Source organism: Haemaphysalis longicornis, unplaced genomic scaffold (assembly GCF_048455015.1).
Source record: "Haemaphysalis longicornis isolate Haplotype H1 unplaced genomic scaffold, Haemaphysalis longicornis Haplotype H1 scaffold_7, whole genome shotgun sequence".
Lineage (NCBI taxonomy): Eukaryota > Metazoa > Arthropoda > Arachnida > Ixodida > Ixodidae > Haemaphysalis > Haemaphysalis longicornis.
In genome coordinates, this window is record NW_027526422.1 from 131,481,694 (window position 1) to 131,501,574 (window position 19,881).

Consider the following 19,881-nt stretch of genomic DNA (forward strand, 5'->3'; position numbering starts at 1 on the left):
CCTGATTGCGCTATTTTGATGCAAGATCGCTTACCTGGGCGGTTGGTCGTGCGTAACAGTTGTTCGTTGGTGCCAACGCGCGCACGTGCTTATCCGAAAGGCCCAACTATCCTGAAGTTGTTTCTCCGCATTAAGAAGTCTTCCAAACAGTTGTAGCGGCCCGCGTACTCAATCGCGCACTAAAGGGGCGGACGCGTCTTGCTGGTTTGCCAGCGTCTGTTACGATGGTTTCTTATCTCGTGCCGCCCGTATAAAGCGTCTTATCGCGCACGCCACGCTGTTGTTCGCGTACAGTCTTTCCTCGTGATGTGAACGCCATTTACTTGTTACACCTTCCCGCTGCACTGCGTTCGGGGTGAAGTGCTCGACCCCATTCCGCTTTCCAAACAGAGCTCCCGACAGACCTCAAGCAGCTGTGAGCGATAGGAGGCTGCGTTCTAAAGCTCGTGATAAAGTGCGTCTCCGGCGTTTGACAGCAGACCATTGTTAAAAATAACGATTGATTCCCTTTAAAGCGGTGTTATGTGGATATATGAAAGGTGCGCACATCATTGTGACTACGTTGCTTTTTGAGGCTCCTGCTAAACGTTTGTGCAAGTACTCTATAGGAAATAGTTATGCATCATAGGCGACTATTGGCAGCTCCTACGCTTTAACAGCTTCAATATGATGGTGTGTTTCTGCCAGAAAGTACCCTTTTCGAGAGACCTCCCTGGTGTATGCCAAAGCTTTTTACTGCGACGCTTACATTCCGCTTCGGTCTGGCCGGCACGAACTTTTTTTTAATTTCTGCACGAAATGTAGTGCAACCTCTGAATGCAAAAAAACGGCGTTAGCCAGGTCTGTTATGATTATTTTATGCATCGGGTCAGTGGCCATTTTTGTTAGGATGAATCCAGGGGCAGGGCTCAGTTTGAACCGTTTTTTGAACCATTTGTTGAACCGTTTTTCTGTCTTTCACAGCTTTCATGGTGGGTAATGCGCTCTTTTTTTTCGGTGTAATTGGAGTCAGGGTGGGTCCGTCCATTCGTTTGCAGTCTAACTGGGCTGGCGCTTTAAAAGATTATGGCACAGTTTTCTTAGCACACAGCATTTGCGTTTGTGTGGGATCACAACTGGTGAAGAGAAACACGCAAACAGGCGTACTCGTACTGCTGTTTCAGATACAGCAATACGGTAGCATAAAGTGGTAGCTTGTAGCGGGAAGAAGTAGGATAATCACTCGGTCGCTGTAAAATTGTCACCCTCGTAACATTGTTTCTATTAACGCAGTTTTTTTTAAACAACTCATTTTGTCGAATCTTGGTGCACATCGGGGTCTTGTTTACCCATGGCGAACCATTCATAGACTGGTATCATAGTTCCACCTCACAATGATACTTAACTTCGATGTCGTTAACGAAACTGCAGATATCTGATATCTTGAAAAAAAGTCGACCGTGTTCGTAATCGGATAGACGCCGGCTTTATATTTGGAGGGGCGTTTCATTTCACCCACGGGAAGCGTTTTCTTTCTTCCGTTCACCCACAATCATGATCGTCGTCAGAGAAGGTTGATTTTTCTGCAGTACGTTTTCGGTACGACATACGGCATTAGTGAGACACGGAAACATTCGGTGTAGTACCATCTTTAAAACGTAGGGTACTGGACTGCGAACAAGTCGCTCACTTTGGAACAAATGGAGACACACACTAAGGTAGCCGGAATAAAAAATGTGTGCATGCGACAAATATTTCGACAAGATCGAACGAAATACTTCCAGCACTAGTAATAGTTTCTGTCCAGGTACCTTGTACTAATGCAGCTCAATTTTAGACGCTTGTTCCTTACCCTGCCATGCCTCCGGGTAGAATCGATCCTCCGCTTTGCTGAGAACAGAAGACAGAGATGTCCAAGCATGTGAAAATACTCGTTTATTATGTATGAAAATCCCAAACGGCCGCCAACAGAAAGTTTGTTTCATCAAGATAAGAAACAATTATTCAGCCATTCACTGCGGCCCACCTTTAAAAATCCTTCACTACAGAAATATTTCCTTTTGCGCAAGGTAATGAACTATTGAAGTCACGAGGTCACCTACGAAAAAACTTTGTAATATGTCATGGAGACTATGCAACTAAATCTAACCACACTAACCAAGCGCTATCCCAGCAATGCTCCGGGAGTAGAAATGAACGGGCAAGATTGTGAGGGGCATGGCTGGGTTTCCTGCCGCTTCACCATGTTTCCTCTTCCTACTGCTTTGCCGCCCCTATCCTTTTGGTTGTGCCAATAGTTAAACATTCGAAATTCCATTTCAGAGTTCAAAATTTCAGTCCAGCACACGTGTAACAAGTCACTAGCTGAAACCAGCAGTCATGTACTGAAGAACCAAGTCCCAAACGTAGTTAAACGGCCGCTGGAAGCAACCCTGTCGAACACTTTTCCCCTTGGTCTTTGAAGCTAATGAAGCTAATGTCAATACGCCTCCCTCTTCGGATGGCGCCTTATACTGTCGGGGCCAATATACTGGGCTAGTTATTGCGGATCTCCGTATGGGCCGAAGCTTTTGATGAACCCTCCAACAGCACTATAATGCGTCTGATGGGGTCTTTTGCGTGGTGATCGACTCAGCGCACAGAGATATCAGTAAAACGGTGAGGCCCTCACATACTTCTTCTCTGCTTTCTGTTGCGCAGCGAGGTCATTAAAGCGCGCCGTGCTTTGAAGGCCTCGCCCATTCTGTACTGCTGCTTTTCCACGAACTTGCAGCCCCTTCGTGAAAAAAAAAAATATTTGCTGGCAGATATTTATTGCAGTAGGTGATTGGTCGCAAATTAACTGACAGATAATTATTATTTTGCGCCAATTTACTCTCCCGTATATTTATGGATACTCATTAGGTCATTATTTTACCGAGATAGCGAGTTTTCATTGCAAGCGTTCTAGCCTGGCAGAATAAATGACGAGGCTGCTCCTTGCACCGCAACGCTATGCTAATTTTACCGCTCCAGCTTTACGTACACCGACTGCAATAACAAGGCTCTCTGTGTGCATAATCGCACTTCACATCCCAAATGCTTTGCAGCGGGCATACATGCTGTCGTATCATAGAAAAACAAATGACTTTCTTTTCCTTCTTACCTGTTCCGGCATTTTGCTCTCCTGTACGCCCTCACCGCCTTTTTATTCCTTGTCAATATTTTTTCTGCATTTTCTAGGCTTTTTTTCTTCTTCTCCGAAAAACCTTCCTCCTTTCCACTTTCTCCGTTAATGTTGTTCTTGAACCTTACTCACGAAAACAACTGCGATTCTTGGTCCTCATTTGGTAACTTGAAAAATAAGACAACTTTTGCATGCCTCATATTTGCTTCAGGAAGAAAGAAAGCCTCTCAAAAAATTTTAATTTGTTACCTAGTGTACTGAATTGTTTTGATTTCTGAGTGCAGGCTTCTAGTTATGTACAATAGAAGGCGTCACTGGTGGTTGATATTCTGCAGTGCTTCGTCTTTCGCGTGTTTTATAATCTGTATTCCTACAAAGGCAACGTACGCGGGAAGGTACCACCGAACACTTGGCCGCCATGTCTCCTAGCGACCCTCCATTGCCGTATTATCAATATATAGCTATTTCCTTCAAACAAATCACAGACACCGTTTCAGCGCCGTAGCCTGTCGTGCTTTCAAAGCTATCACGTGTCGTTCAGGCTGCACTTGCGCTCACGTCCTGCTCTGTCGCCACGTAGTCACATCGCCGTTTCTGCTGGAGTTGTTTCCAGTTGAAGGCAAAAAACACACCGGTTACGACGGCCGCAGCGGTGTTTACTGCTCCCAGCATCCCGTAGAATCCGTCGTACGAGCCCATGCCGTCACGAAAGAACCCTGCAGATTGCATAAAAGCTGGTCGTCAGAACAACTGAATTCGTCCCTAATGTTTTACTCTGACTCCACAAATGGCGGTATTAGCCGAGAAAAATGACGTCTATATTATCAAGGCAATGTATGGTAACAACTACAAGTCCAAATAGGTGGGAAACTTTCCCCTCTAACAAGATGCAGCATTTTGTAAGTAAGCTTAAGCTTTAAAAGCAGCTGCATAGCTGGGTCGTGACGATTGCTACGCTATGGTTTCACGGTATAGCCTTGGAGTTCCCTTTTCGGTATACTACAATGAAAACCTGCATAGGTTATTTAGGTGGTTCATGTAAAGATTAAGCTACCTTGCTTATGAACCAAAGTTCTGTGTTTTGAAGTGCGGAAAATGAAGCGGTCGCTATAAGCAGTCCGAGGTGACTTTTTGCTAGTTCCTCTTTGATTTACCTGCTCCAAGATGCAGCGGCGCTGGGCAAGCAAAACACTCCTCCTCCCCTCACTGTTTTTCCCACTCTGCCTCTTCACGGCGCGACTTCAGGCGCGCATGCGCGACAACGGGATAACAGCCGCCGCAGCTCCCGGAGCGACAGCGGCGGCGGTGCGCTAGAGAAGCAGCGGGGCTCGCGTGCGCGTCGCAGCACGTTGGTCGTAGCATAGCAGAAATATTGTGTCAGCGTTCGGAAGACCACAGATGAGCGGTTATATGCCCCATGCACAGGGACGTAGCGCAACAAGAAGTGATTTTCATTCGTGTTAGAAAAAGGTGAGACACTAGTTCGTAAAGCGTGAATTTAATCTTAACGATAGCGCTGGTGTCATGCAAAGAGCTGTACTACTACATGTACCGTGTTCGATGTCACCTTAATCTATGCCGTGTCGCACATCAGGGCTTATCACGGCACGTTGCGTTTGTGCTCGGTCGTATTTTCGTAACATGAATAAAGTGTTGAAGTGCAATTTAGGCTGCCGTCTTACTGTCCGAGCAGCGTTACGTATGCCTGCATGGGTGCGTGCCGGTATCGGCGAGGCTTAGCGGGCGGCGCAAAGGGAGCGCGGCCAGCAGCAGAGTTGCGGGAGGAGTAAAGCCATGAGTAAAGCATTACCCCCCCCCCCCCCCCCATTTTGCGCCTCCTCGCGGTGTTGCCATGACAATTAGTACGCCTCCAAGCTCAAGATGGCGGCGATGTTGCTGTGGCAATTACAACTCACTTGTGCCCGCCCAGGCTCGCCAGGGGAGGATTTGGTGCTACGACCACAATTAGCCGGGACGCTGGGTTGAAGGCTAAGATGCCGCCGACCACCAGACACACGTACCACACACGTACACACGCACACACGCGCACACACACACACACACACGCGCACACATGACTCACACACGCACACACACACGCACACACACGCGCACACACACAACACATACACACACGCTTACACAAACACACACACCACACACACGCACACACCACACACATACACCACGCACAAGCACACACACACCACATACACACGCACACACAGACACGCACACGCACGCACACACACATACGCACACATGCCCGCAAACACACACACACACAGCGTCGTGTGTGTGTGTGCGTGCGTGCGCGCGTGCGTACGTCTGTATTTCTGTGCGTGCCTGCGGGCGTGCGGGCGTACGTGTGTATGTGTGTGTGCTTGTGAGTGTGAGCATGCGCGTGTGTGTGTGTGCGTGCGTGTGGGCATGCGTACGTGTGTATGTGTGTGTGTGTGTGTGTGCGTGCGTGCGTGCGGGCGGGAGGGCGGGCGGGCGCGCGCGCGCGCGTGTGTGTGTGTGTGTGTGTGTGTGTGTGTGTGTGTGTGTGTGTGTGTGTGTGTGTGTGTGTGTGTGTGTGTGTGTGTGTGTGTGTGTGTGTGTGTGTGTGTGTGTGTGTGTGTGTGTGTGTGTGTGTGTTGTGCTTCTAAGGGCGCATGGCTGACATACGATAAACTGACCATACCCTACAACTTGGATAAGTCTGGCCGCCTGAGCCTCATTTCTGGCAATTTTTACTTGGTAAATTCCCAACGTCAACCAAAATAATCGTGCAGTGGAGATTTCTGCTAGCGTGTAGAAGAGATAAACAAGCAGGAGCGGAGCCAAAAGGGAAGGGCACGACGTTCCGATCTCAATTTAGGTTTACACAGTTTCGGAGCCTTACAGATAGGGCATACCTCAGACAGTATTAAGCTATACCAAAAGGTACGCACTTCAGTCGGCAGTGCTTGTTCACGAGACTCGTAGAAAAGCATGCTAACATTGTCAGTCTGGTACTGCACTCTGAGTGGCACTTGATGAAAATGACGTGGGAACTTGCACAGTTAGTTGCCAATAAAAATGGCGGTTGAACATTTCAGCAGGTGTAACGTGAACCAGCATTTATGGAGCACTTAAGAAGACGGGAATTCTGTAAGCATTACCACTTCTGGCTGCAGTACTCATGACAAGTACATAAAATTCCGAGTATTTATAAATCGTCTGAGCCGCCGAAAGCAACACAATGGTTTTTGGAAAATTTTGATAATACAAAAGTTGCAGCCGTTTTGCCCAGATCATTCACTATAATGTTGACTTGCCGTAATACAACTTTTCTCCCTCACCCGAAAGTGCAGGGAAGACCCGCATTATAAACCTCCTCTTCATAATAAGACGCTTCCCCAGAAAATTATGCTCACCCATTATCTGTGGACTCGTGAGCCAGATGGGTACCATGACAACGCCGAACACGCCCGTGCAGAACGCCACGGCTTCGACGCCAAGTAGTTGGGCCACGAGGATGGCACGGATGGCTGCTGAAGACCCCTGTGATGTAGCCTCGGCAAGTCGCAGGGCAATGATGCCCCAAGCCGATCCTACACGGGGGATGAGTAAAGTGCACAGGGCTTCCAGGACGTGGGACCCGCTGTATAGAAACCAGCGGCTACAAGGTGCGAGGTCAGATAAAGGCATGATCACCAATCGTCCAAAGAGGTGACCCACGGATGCACACGTGATAAGGTTCATGGCCACGTTTAGCGGTATTCCTTTGCCTACGGCGAAGTCAACAATGGTGGTTCCGAATGACACAAGCGAGTACTCTCCTACCATTGTCGCAAGCATGCAAACATAAAATGCTGGAGCTTTGAAGACAGATGTCGGAGCTTTTGAAGCTTTGTGGCCTTGGTCTTGATGAGTGATTCCGTTTTTGTTGTTTCGTTTCTTTAAGCCTTGAAGGGGGCTTTCGACGGGAATGTGATCCCCATCGGACGATGGCAGCACCTCTTTAACTGGATCTACTATCCGGTCTGAAATTTTCAATCCTCCACTGACAACTTCGCCCTGAAATATTGGGCTGACTTCCGATGGGTCTTCTCGAGAAATCGGTTTTTCATGGTCTCCCGCAACCACCAATTTTCTCATTCCCGCCACCGATACCCTTTTCTTCACAACCCTGAGGCACCCCGGAATTTCGAATGCTGCATTGTTGAGAAGCATGCTGAGAGGCACTGAGTGCAGAAGGATGCCTCCCATCAAGAGTAGGGCCCCGTTGAAACTGTAGGTGGCGCGCAGGTACGAGAATAATGCGGGGCCGTAGAATCCCCCCGCGGCCCATGCGATGAAGGTACATCCAACTGCCGTGCCTTTGTACTTGTCAAAGAGTCTCAGGTTAAAAACGATGACGGAGGTGACGAACATCCCCATGCCGCAACCTGCAAGAAATCAGATGTTATTGTTAAATTTTTTTGTGTAACTCTGAATCCTAAATTTTAGGACCAGTTTAAAACAAAACATATAGTGGATGCTTATCTTTTACATAACGAGAAGTTTTTTTCAATGTTTCATCGGCGAGAGGCAGAGAAGGGAGCAGCCGCATGTCTGCGCAAGTGACGCATGCTCTGACTACTGGCGAGACCTGGATCTCCTTTGTAGTAAGTCTTTATGAAGATTGTGATGTAGCTTGCCCTATGATTTTGTTTACACTTTGGGGGTACAAATAAACTATGATAAGAACAATAACGCTGGCATTTTGCATGGTTACTAGAATGCGCTTTCATATTGCTCTTACATTAAATTTCCTGAATAAGCATTTATTTGAAACGGTTATTGCCGTCTTTGTCGACTTTTCCCATCCAAGAAGCAGTGGTCTTCAGCTGCCTGTGCCGCTCTGGGCAAACATGGACATCCAGAGTCGGGTTAGACAGCAGGGCCTTCCAGACTAATGTAGATGACCGTAATGATCATACAGCTAGTCTGGAATAGTTGTGATGGTACAGGACGATGTGCTGCAGTGTGGTCGGTTCGTCTTTACAGTACGGGAAGTGACGCTGGCCCAGTTCCGGGTGTATCGCATGAAGTGAAGTTTTATGCTGATGCGTGTTAGTCTTTAAGCGGCGCCACGTGTTACATTTACATTATTGTCGATCTGCCTTGTTTGGGGCAGAGTGGTGCTGCCGTTCTTCCCGGTAGTGCTGGAAGAGGTCATGATATGCGCTATGTATCACCTCTGTGTCTTCAGGTGCTAGAGCTGGAAAGGCGGTGGGAGAGATTTCCCGGTGTATTTGCCCGTGGGCTGGCACGTGAGCCGCTTGATTTCCAAGTACCGCCGCGTGTCCTGGTGTCCAGGTGGAGTGGGTGTCTTGTAGCAGCTAGTGATGCAAGGTGAGTACATGCAGCTCGACGGTGCTGCTGATCCACTTTTTATAACTGCGGCATAATTGTTGTGTGTCTGTGACTATTGTCACTTGCTCAGATGCTATAGCCATTACTATTGCTATAGCCAACTTCTCCGCCGCCGTGCAGTTGCAAGCTTGGATAACGCTGATGTGAGTTATGCATCGTAGTTATTAACAACACTTACGGCGTAGCTGTTGTGCTATAGATATTTCGCGGCGTTCGTGTAGAGTAAAGGGCTGGCGTGTCGTGTCACGTCGTTGTTGTTGCTGTAGACGCATCGCTCCTCTGCGGCGTTGTTCTTAGCCGTATTCTGGGTGCACGTTGCATGAGGATGTTGAATACGTAGGGGTTTCCTCTGATGTGGTGCGGGCGACATCTTGTTTGGTGTGAAGCATCTTCAACGGAGTAGCCCGGTCGGGTAAGGAGCGCTTTTTCGGTGGTGTTAGTCGTAGACAGGTCATCCGACTGCTCGCTGCGCTTCAACTAGCTCTTGCCAGGTGGTGTGAATTCCATCTTTGCGAGTTTGGTCAGGCAGTTGGTCAGTGGTAAGTCGTAGTACCAATTAATTCGCCTTACGGATGAAGACATTTAATTTTTGCTTTTCGGCATTCTTGACCCCTAAGTACGACCTACCGTATTCTGAGCGACTGCCAATCCGTGATTATATGATCTTTACGCTGGCCTTTTTTATTCTTGTATAAATATAATTAATAGTTATACTAAAATGTTGTAATTATATTATGGCAATTATAAAACATGTTATAATATATTACGCTATATAATATAATTATGTTAGTAATATACTATAATAAGCTTTCTGCGCTAATTTCACTATTATAATCTCATACAACTTGCACATGAATCGACGCGCGGAGGCCACATACTAGATCTTGTACTCCCAAATCACCCAAAGCTTGGTACTGAAGGAACTCATAGACCACAGCACCGCACATTGCATACGGCTTTTACCACATGCTCACAAATCAAATGCTAAGAAACATATCTTTAACTACGGCTGAGCTGGCACTGATAAACATAATCGTTTATTGAAGAGCCTCTCAAAAGACTTCGAACATAACTTTGAAATCATTCATTTCAGCAAAATGGGTCTTTGTTTGACGATAAACTAAAAGAAGCAGAACAACTGTGTGAACCTGAACTCTTTTAAACGAAAGAGTTGGTGATCCTTCGTATACCTGGGACATTAAAAGATACTTGAACAGAAAGGAAAGATTATACAAGAAAACCATTAGAACGAGTGACCCCATGAACGGCTTAGGCACGAGAATACCTCACACGTGTGCGCGGATGGTATTTATAACGCCAAAAATGAATAACACGATTGCACACTTCCCAAAACTGTAAGAACCGGCCATAAAAAATCTAAGGAATTTTGGAACTTAAATTTAAGTTTGCCAGTAAATAGGACTATTGCGCAGACTTCGTTTCACTTTGGCCGGGTGGCTGAATCGAGTCACAGACAGACAGACAGACAAACAGACATACAGGTAGGCCAAAATATCTGGGTTTAAGTAGCCCAAGAAAGATTATCGTCTTTAAAAAATTCCCGAAATTCTATTCTGAGTTATTTTCACCACAAGCGTTCAGGAACCAGCTCAGTTACCAGTGTTAGCACTAGGTAAATAAGCAGCTACCCATCTGGCCATGCAGAAGGTGAATCAAATTCTCGGTGATTTGTGGCATTGTACGCATTAGCGTGTTCCATTTAAACCAATTAGGCTGCAACACCAAAATAAGGTTCAAAATTTTCGCAAGTATACACAAAGAAGCTTTAAACTTTACTTTCAAAACTAAATTTGTGGTGACTGGAGTTGGGGACACAATAAGAACTGACGCTTTTGAGCACAATTGTTTGGAGTTTCTACTTACGCAGAGAGGTTTTCTTTCATTCTTGAAGGGGGAATTTTGCAGAACTAGAAAATTGCGTTTTGGATGACGGAGGTGGCGCCACCAGTGAGCACATCCTAGCGATCTATGATCTGAATTGGACGTTCCGAATGAGCACATCTAACCGATTTACGTCTCACTGCAAACTCACAGAGCAGGTAGCTTGCCCACGGCACTCACCATAAATAGCCCCAATGGTGATGGTCAGACCGATGACGTCTCTTGCAAACGCCGAAGCAGTGATCCCCACTGACGAAATGCAGCAGCTCAGAATGATTATATTTGCAATGGAGATCCGCCGCTGCAGCAAACTGATCAAAAGCCCTGCGAGCAACGAAAACACGCAAGCTCGATTCATAAAAAGGGAGCAAGTGTACATGCATTGAATACTTCTTTTGGCGCTCCGTAAATTTCTCTATTAAATTGTAAAATGTAACGGGAATTTGACTAGCATAGATGCCGGCTCAGAAAGCGAGTTGATCAAAAGACGGGAGAACGCCGCCTCTGGGTAATATCAGTGAAATTCAGTCTCGATGGCAGCCTTGATCATCCAATTTTGCGAACTTTTTTCTGGACAATTTACAGAACACCTTTTACCACTAGCTAACTAAAGGGGAACGTTGGGCTCTTGGGGTAAAAAAAATTCCGGGCCATCTCCACTAACGTGAAACCTGGGGAAGGGGCAGCATACAGTGCATTAGTGTATACCAAGTCTCTTTCTTGCCCCACGGCGCGCTGATTGGGCGCTGGAGAAGTGCCGGTCGAAGGAGCCATCGCGCGCTTGGTTAGGCGGTGGCGCCGTCTCTAGCGGTGACCCGGATTAACGAAATTAAATTAGAGACGAACTCGCCGTAAGTTGTCTTCGTGCCACACCCCGCAGCATGCTAAGAACTATGCTAAAAATTTGCGCAACGCGTTGGAAAACGACTGTACCGGTGTGTTTTTTAGTACGCGTTTTTGCCCATGGAGATGAAACGTTTTAGCGCGAGGCGTTGGCAAACGAGTGTTTGGGTGTGTTCTTTTGGTAAGCGTTAAGCTCTAGCGTGAAGCGTTGGAAAACGAGTGTCCCGGTGTTTTAGCACCGTGACTACATGAGACGACAGGAGCCGCCGATAGCCTGAGCCACGAAGGTGCTTCGCCACTAAAAATATGTACGAATACGACGCCGATCTAAAAGAAGATCACCTCTGATTGCAGGGCAGCCGTGTAAAAATGTGCCTGGATAGTTGCCACCATTTGTGTTTCGCTTGTTGCTTTTTCTCCCTACCGCTTCTTTTATGGTTTCAGATAGCTTTTCTTTCTGCCTCTCTTCTAAAACGTGCTGTAATTGTTCGAGCTTGCCGTGAAAATGGACCTGATATTTCTGTGAAGGGGCCATGAAGATAAAACACAGGAATGTTTTATACGAAAAATTTGGTGTTTTGTCGTTTCCAAGCGCTTGTCCAGCAGAAAGCGATGCTATATCCACTGAGACATATAGCATTTTAAGCAAAACTTTTTATTGCAAAATCCTGTGTTTCCTGGCCTCAGAAATGACGTTCTAAGGGAACGTGCTGAACGCGAAAGTTATTATATAGAATACGGCTGCTGCGAGTGGTGAAACAGTCTTTTGTGTTGCTTAGTTAACCGTTCGCCTTCTTAGATGGCGGGAAGATACTGCTAGAAGACCGCTGTGCGCACTAGCGCTGCGTTTGACTTGATTTGTATCTGGCTTACTTGTGTTGTACTTGCGCTGCGTTTGACTTGATTTGTATCTGGCTTACTTGTGTTGTTGAGATTGACGGTTCGTGAAATTTTGGGTGGGCTTCAAAAACAGGGTCACGTGAGGGGCAATATCGCTTATCCCAGCTGGCAAATGTGGGGTGCCGCGGCAGGCAAACGTCCACACACACGCCGCAATTTGGCGCCTTAGTTTCTGCAAATCATTCTCTTGTGCATCTTGTCAGCCTGCGTAGGTATTTCATGGGAGCTTCTGAGCATTATGAGTTAGCTGGAAATGCCGCCTCTCCGGCTGCTGCAGCATATTATTCGCGTTGGCCGAATAACAAGTATGAAACATTACAGATCGTCGTTCTACTCTGTTCCATAGAAAGATGGACACAAAACAACACGCTAAAAATTTTTATATCGTATAAATAGGACAGGGCAAATATTGTTATAAGTATTTGAAATCACTTCACTTAATATTGCTACAAAAACAGAGAATCCGCAAGTTCATTCTTGTGAATAGAAATCTATACGAGCGAACCTCTGCTCAAAAATCAGCTGTCGGCAAAGCGAACTTCAATAAAACATCCAGCATGATTACGTATGCACTGTGCTAAGCTGTATTTCAAGCTGCTTTTGTTTAAGTGGAACAATGACACTTTATCGTGGGACAAATAAATTGTGTATCTCTTCTGACGATTACCTTCTGTCAGTGATTCAGTTTCGTATCATATATTTTGTTTGAAATACATTGTTTGCATAAGAATCATCTCCAACAACATACAGTTGCTCAAATCAATAAGGTATTTCACTATCTGTGCTTGCGCCTCTCATTCGAATTCCGGAAGACTTTTTCTGCGGACGCAGAAGTATCTCTGAAATATTCTAATAAGTCAAAAGTAAATCTACCTTGTATCTCTTCTACACTCCTAGCATACGTATTGCGATAATGGTGTTGCGGAATACTGTCTGAATATTTACTGCCTAGCCCTGCCCGGTCAGAATGACTAAAAAAGTCCTTCATAGCACACTTTAATTTATGTTGGCCGACCACACGCCCCACTTTGCAACAGTCACCACCAAAGCAATGGTCAACACCACATGACAGCACAGCTGACAAATTCGTCATTCATGTTTCAGTACTTCTGCTTTTTTGAACAACGCGTCCTTAATAACTCCCCTTTAAAAACTACATTTTTGTTGGAGTGAACTGTTTAAAAGAAACGATATACCTCTGGCCACACAGCAACAGGGAGTGCTAACTTACCAGACAGCTGCATGCCCATTGTGAACACATTCATTGGCCACGAGGCGCCTTGTCTGCTGACGCCGTAGTCCGAAACCATGAAGGAAAAAAGGAGCGGCATGAAGGTGGCTGGCAAGGTGACAAGCAGAGCACACAGCGCCGCGACAACGGGCACTCCCCAGCAAGTGTCCATGGCATGGTGACGCTGTTTGTGCGCAACCGACCTTCGCGCAGGTATGGAATCAGGCATGCCTGCAGAAGATGTGTGAAACAAAATTAATAAGTCGGAAAGCATTCTTACACTAAAAATATAATCAGTATGGCTTGAGACAAGTATGGAAACCTTCGTGGTAGAAGGCGGACTAAAGGTGTACCATCTAAGCTGCCACACGCCGTTGTAGTAAATACCATAAGCACAAGCGGGCTCGCAACATGCGTCTGAATCATAGACTCTACAGAGCAAAATTTTTCACACCATTTTCGCCGAAAAGGGAGTAAGGATGGAAAAATGTGGGCTTGTGAACACCCTAAATAAGAGTGGGAGTTACTTAACACCCTAAAATAAAATTTCGGGTAGCGCAGCAACGCCTGGCAGTGGTGATCGGTTCAACGCACAGCGCGATATCCGAAAAATTTCAAGACGCATGACAGAAAATTTGCAACACAAATTGGATACAAAGGGAATGCAGGTATAGGCGTACGTTACCTTACAGATATGTCCTCTCTCCTTGCTTTTACAGCAAGCAGAGGAAGTCATTTGCTGCGTCGGTGGGCTTGTTGCGAAATAAAATATTGTATACGCGCTAGCATTAAAATTAAGGATTTCACGGCCATCAGGTATAAGTCAGCAAGCAGATTTGTAAAAACCTTTATTTCTGACGCGGAGTAGCAAAAGTACTGCAGTTACGGCGTTCCATCAGTCATAGAATTTCATTTCCAACCCAAACACAACTTCCACGCCCTTTCAGAACCGCCCCCTCAGAAAGGTTTATATTATTTCATGACCTTTTTTTATGTGTGAAACGGGGTTCGCATAACAAAACACAGGTGTGTCCATTTCGCAACGATTTTGACGGCTTTTAGAAAGGACCAAAAAGCAAAACTTTCCCCGTGCACATTCGGTGTTCCCAATTTTTTAATTCCTTTAAAAAACGTTTATTCTATATATACGCGCAACCATTACTATACTGTCCAAATATATAATTTTAATACTACTTGATTTAGGATAATTTTTGCCTCATCAGTACCAACAAGAAAGGAATGTTTACGCGACTAACACTGATTGGTACGTTGTATAATTATCGTGCAACTATTGTTAGCAAAACCATAAATTTATCCAGATATGTAGGGAGCCATACTGGTGCAAAATTAAGAGCTATCGTGGTGGTCTTGAACATTTTCTACAAGTGGGGGATTGTTTTGTACCTCATGGTGTTTAAAACAATCTATAAAGGCCTAACGTATTTAAAAAAAACACCCATGTCCCTCCTTTTCAACACACAGCAATAAGCCGAATGTTCATTCAGCCATCACCCTTTTTGCTGCACATAATTGGTGTGATTACAACCGCAACTAAAATAAGGGCGTTGGGATACAACTAAAAATGTTATAACCATCTCCCACCATACCTGTACAACACAATGCGTTCGCGGGAAGCACGAATTAACACGAGGACAAGAGAAGAAAACAACAACATACACAAAAGAAAGCGCTACTATCAACTGAAATTTTATTTTGAAACCACACTGCTTATATAAAATACATGCAATGTAATGCAATGTAATAACATGCATTGCAATATATTAATAACTCGCCCAAGCTTCCGCTCTTGCTGTGCAACACCTTTTCAGAGCATTAGGGTTTATTGAGGATATAGAAAAAGATGTGAGGAAAACAGCAACAAAAAGGATGTAACCTCCTTAAACACTTCTCCCAGCTTTTGGGGAGGATTGCAGGAAGCACATAGTTTCGCGTGTGCATTCAGGGCATTATTTTTGTACCTTTCAAACGAAATTCATTCTTGTTGGTAGGTGCCTATTTTTGCGTGGACATTTGCATATTTTTGCGTGCACAACAATACTTAAAAATTGTGCTGTCATTCTGCTCAACTCGAACAATATTTGTTTCCTCAGTACTAATAAGTATAGGATTTTACGGGACAGCCACTGGTTGGTGTACTGCATAATTATTACGTAACAACAGTCAATACCAAAAAGATAATTTTATCCAAATCTGCAGGGGGCTGTTTTGCCCAAAGGATAGGTAAACTGCTGTAAAATTGCTGTAAACTATGCAATTTTTTTTTTGTGACAACGTACTGTGTCTATGGCGTGGGCGCCAATTCTGGGCGTAGAATATGTTGACTGACAGAAACTCGTTACACTGATCTTGACTTTGTGTATGCAGCTAAGAAGGTTTTAACTACATTGAAGTCCTAAATTGGTCCAGAAAAGCGTTTTGAGCACACTGAATCAACACGCGCATCCACTCCGTTGGGTGGTATAAATTTTTACAAGTATGAGTTTTTTACATGGAGCGGAAAGCTCACAGTTTCATTGCAAAGTTGGTGGGCGCTTTCCCACCCTTTCCTGCGTGCTTTTTGGACCCCGCCATTTAAACGCATGTACGTCACCGCTTCTCCCATGTGCGCCGCCAAGCAGAGACCCTGCTATTAAGCGGTTTTTTCCCTTCCTTGCTGCGGGCAACACGTCGCCTGCTCAGTCTCGCCGGGTTGCGGCGGCGCGTTTCATCACTTAGCGCTCCCTGCAGCACGCCTACACCCCGTCGTGCTGTCCTAATACCATAATTCTCGTTACAAGACATGGGGGCGTCTTGTGAAAACATGCGTGCACCTGCTTGAGGGCGCTTGGTTGCTCTGTGCCTTACCCGGAATGCCGCTAATCGCGACTGATAAAGCGGTCCGAACTGGCAGCTGTCAAACACCGGTTTTCTGCCGTTTTGAAATGTCGTTTTGACATGCCTCCGGTAGGAAGTACCGGAAAACCTCAAAACAAGACCCGGCGCCGGCGGGGCCGCAGTGCGCTCGCTTCGTGAAAGAGAACAAGACAAGCAGGATCCCCTCCGTGCGGCTGAAAAAGCGTCCCTAACCGGTGCATTCGTGATCGCGAGTCGTCCACCGCTTAAAGCCGTATTTGGACGTGCCGTCGATAGAAACCACCGCAACGTTCTGTCAGCCGAGCGCTGAACCAAAGGCGTTTGAACGCGTCACCTCTGAAGAGCGAAGCATCAAGGAGGGAACACTGGCACGCCGTCAACCGTGAGGAGAATGGTGAGAAGAGGAGAGAACTGCCACAATGCCGGTTTTTGAATTACAATGTCTAAGCTAGCACTTAACGCTTTAAAAATATTATACGAGGATGTTGTTATCAAGAGATTGCTTTATTCGGTCCCAGGCACATTCATGAAGAGGGAAACGGTATTTCAGGACTTTTCTGAAAATGACACGCCGCGCTAAAAACGCAAGCATTTCGCTGTTATCTCTCACCTCCACGCCTATTTTGATACGCTAAGGATCATGGTTGAAATTCGAAGTTGACGTTTTTTTTTGCAAAGAAGTTAGGGATGGTTAGCCCCGAAATTGAAGACAACGTAGGTAAAAAACGTCTTTTCCTTAGGACGAGCTGTGGCATTATTTAGTAGCCTGTCCTGTAATTACAGACGCGACGTGCTACGCTAGATTGTTTGCTGGTTTAATAAGATATACATAGGACAGACACACACACTGTATACAAGATATAAACTATCAATACATTGTATATAAGATGCAAACTGCATCGACGTGGGCTTGAGGGAGCGTCGCTAAACTTTATATAGCACTCCACAACCGACTGGTTCGCCTATTTCTCCATTTAACGTTTTATCTGGAGTTTGATTGCCCAACCCTTCTTTTTGAGCACAAAGCGTGGCTCTTTGAGGGCCTGTTTGTTTAAAAAACAATTCCGATAGGTGCGTTTGTTGGTCCTCTGTATCTATACTTGACTGTAAAAAAGTAAACTTGGAGAAGGATCATCACCTGCCTTTTGCGTGTATGCACTCCTTGTATACGTCACGCCAGCGTTAATGTGTTTGCGCTCCTTAATAAAAGTCAGTGATTAGTCGTCACTGACATTGTCGCCTTCTGTTTGTCTCTGTTGGTGCTATTTAACCGTTAATACTTTAGCAATAAAGACATCACGCGATATCTACTCATACTGCGTGTCCCCTCTCTGCAGCCTGCAATTTCTCCCCGTGTCACTGCTCCGCTGTCGTACACATCTTGAAAGCAATTAAATAGGGCCATAAACAACTGTCTCCGTATCTACCTGGGCCTTTCTGAAAGGTCGTCGTACTTACGAATGGTCTCGGGAGATAGGGGAGATATGCCAGATGGTCAGCGAAGGCAGGCCATCTGGCATATGGTATGTCCTGGTTCCACGTGACATCAAAAAGAATTTCATGCAGTAACACATGGTAGCGTTCTCGAAGCAATGGGCATCCACTATTTAACGTGTCCCACAGACAACTACATCGAAGGTTTCCTTGAAAGTCCGACAAGGTAATAAAATTTAACGCTTTAATAAGACACTAAGTTATGTCGGCAATACAAGATTTTAAATCCCACGCAAACTTGTTTGTGGCAAGAGCATCGTACAGGGGGGATTAAAAGAAAGACGAGCAAGCAATGGAGCGCACAGCATTCGAACCGTGCTGCACACTCTGGCTGGAAATTCGATAAACTGCGCGCATGCGCACTTCTTCTCTTCGAGAGCGTTAGAGAGTGTGGCCTACGTTTATGGGAAATGCTTGATCAAGAAGCGACGCGGTTATTTATTTTGAGACGCATATTCACGCTGCGTCGCCATCGAGCCGGATGATCGTTGAAGGGCATCATGCCAGCTGCAATCAGCCTGCTGCGCGCTTGGCTTCCGAATGTAGTAGATACACAGGATGCTCAGTGGCGACAAAGCATAAAAGGACTAACTAAACATAAATGACTGGTGTCCCTCCTTTATCAACCATTTCCTCTAACAGCAGGCCACTCTCTCCAACGCTCCGAAAGAACTACGCCGGCGCGCAGTTTGCTGGCAGTGTAGCCTGATTGTGAGGCATGCGTGAGAGGCTGTGTGCTCCGTTGTTCGTACTTCTTTTAATTCCCCCCTGTACCTTCTCTGTCAACAGCTTTCGACATCATAAAATCATCCTTTGCGTTTGGTGGCCTAATTCCTTCTCTTGGAGGAATTCATAATAATTCCTCTCCTCTTCCACTAAGAGTACAAGGTCATGTGCCCTCAAACGCTGTGAGGGTACAAGTTAACTCGCTGTCGGGACTAAACGGGCTCAGCTCATTAAATTAGGCTGTAGAATCCCGCGAGATAAGACTCACTGAACCTAATGCCGGCTCCAAATAATGGTGTCTCACGCGAGTTCACGTGGCCTCAATCAAGGTCATACTCCAGAGGCCATAATTGGAAGGTAGGGAGGAATAAGCATCTCCACTGAGCAGTCGGTCTTAGAGGAGAGTGCATATTCAAGTACTCTCAAGACCGTCCGGTTACGTTTGGCGGTCTACAGGAGACACAGCTCATTGTCTGGACTCCAGCTGGACAGTGCATTTCCTGTGACCGGAAGAAGATCTGAGAGTAGGTGAGTTTGGTCACAGCACCGCATGGCGCGACGGTATGTGGGTGAAGGATCAGAGAGGTGACCTAGCACAGCTCACAACAAAAAAAGTTCCTGCGTTTTTTTAGCCTAAGCTACACTGGCCGAGGTTGAGCGGTTTTGCGTGTGCCGTGAAGGGCCGTTCTGCGCAAGCGCAAGAAGCATTGGATTGGTTTGGATCGGATCGGATTGGATTGGCTTGGATTGGATTGAATTGGCTTGGATGGCATTTGATTTGGGTTGGATTTGATTAGATTAAATTGGATTGTTTTGGATTGAAATCCAATCCATTTGGAAAACGGGAGCTGAACCTTAGCTCACGCTACGTATGTCTGGCATAGCCGAGCTAAGCCACTGCTAATTTTTTGTAGCCGCCACATTCCATAGGGGCGATTTACCGTGCAAGCCGGGTCAACTTCGCAAGCTTTGTAGTCCCACACAAGGGCCGAGCTCCAGGCCGGGGAGTCGCTTGTACCTATTTTACCGGTGGACGCTCAACTCGCAACCGCCTGTGGCAGGACATGCCGTTAGACTCTTTCCCCCCGGCAATCGCGCAACGCGGCATGATAACCGGGCGCCCCGCCAGATGGACAACGGTCAAGGGCCCCTCGCAAAGGTAAAGGCAGCTTTCCAGGCATGGATTCCCCTTTCAAGGGTCCGCACACGACCAGGGACGCGTGTACCCATTAAAGAAATCGGTGGGTGCCCGGCGGTACCAGGATCCTACGCCATTATGGCTTCACGCTCAATAAGCACGGGTGAGTCCGAGCCCAATGAGCAAAAATTCTTTAGTTTTACTCTCTGACCTCCGTAATTTATAAAGCGGTGACGCTAGCTT

At 46.2% G+C, this 19,881-nt stretch overlaps 2 protein-coding genes across 4 annotated transcripts in view; both read right to left on the reverse strand.

Moving 5' to 3' along the window:
• The window catches only part of LOC144146992 (monocarboxylate transporter 9-like), a 48,354-nt gene extending 48,065 nt beyond the window's left edge, over nt 1-289 (reverse strand). Inside the window, exon 1 of one of the 2 annotated variants that reach the window (XM_077678988.1) lies at nt 35-289. The gene's annotated coding sequence lies outside the window, so the exon portion shown is untranslated. The remainder of the gene's footprint in view (nt 1-34) is intronic. The other variant, XM_077678987.1, reaches the window with a different exon arrangement.
• A 2,072-nt stretch (nt 290-2,361) lies between these two features.
• LOC144146993 (monocarboxylate transporter 11-like) overlaps nt 2,362-19,881 on the reverse strand; it is a 50,708-nt gene continuing 33,188 nt past the window's right edge. For both annotated transcript variants that reach the window (XM_077678990.1, XM_077678991.1), the window contains exons 2-5: nt 13,407-13,637; nt 10,613-10,756; nt 6,547-7,560; nt 2,362-3,861 (exon numbers count right to left, since the gene is read on the reverse strand). In XM_077678990.1, the coding sequence (XP_077535116.1) occupies nt 3,683-3,861; nt 6,547-7,560; nt 10,613-10,756; nt 13,407-13,635 (1,566 nt within the window). In that variant the 5' untranslated portion in view covers nt 13,636-13,637 and the 3' untranslated portion in view covers nt 2,362-3,682. The remainder of the gene's footprint in view (nt 3,862-6,546; nt 7,561-10,612; nt 10,757-13,406; nt 13,638-19,881) is intronic.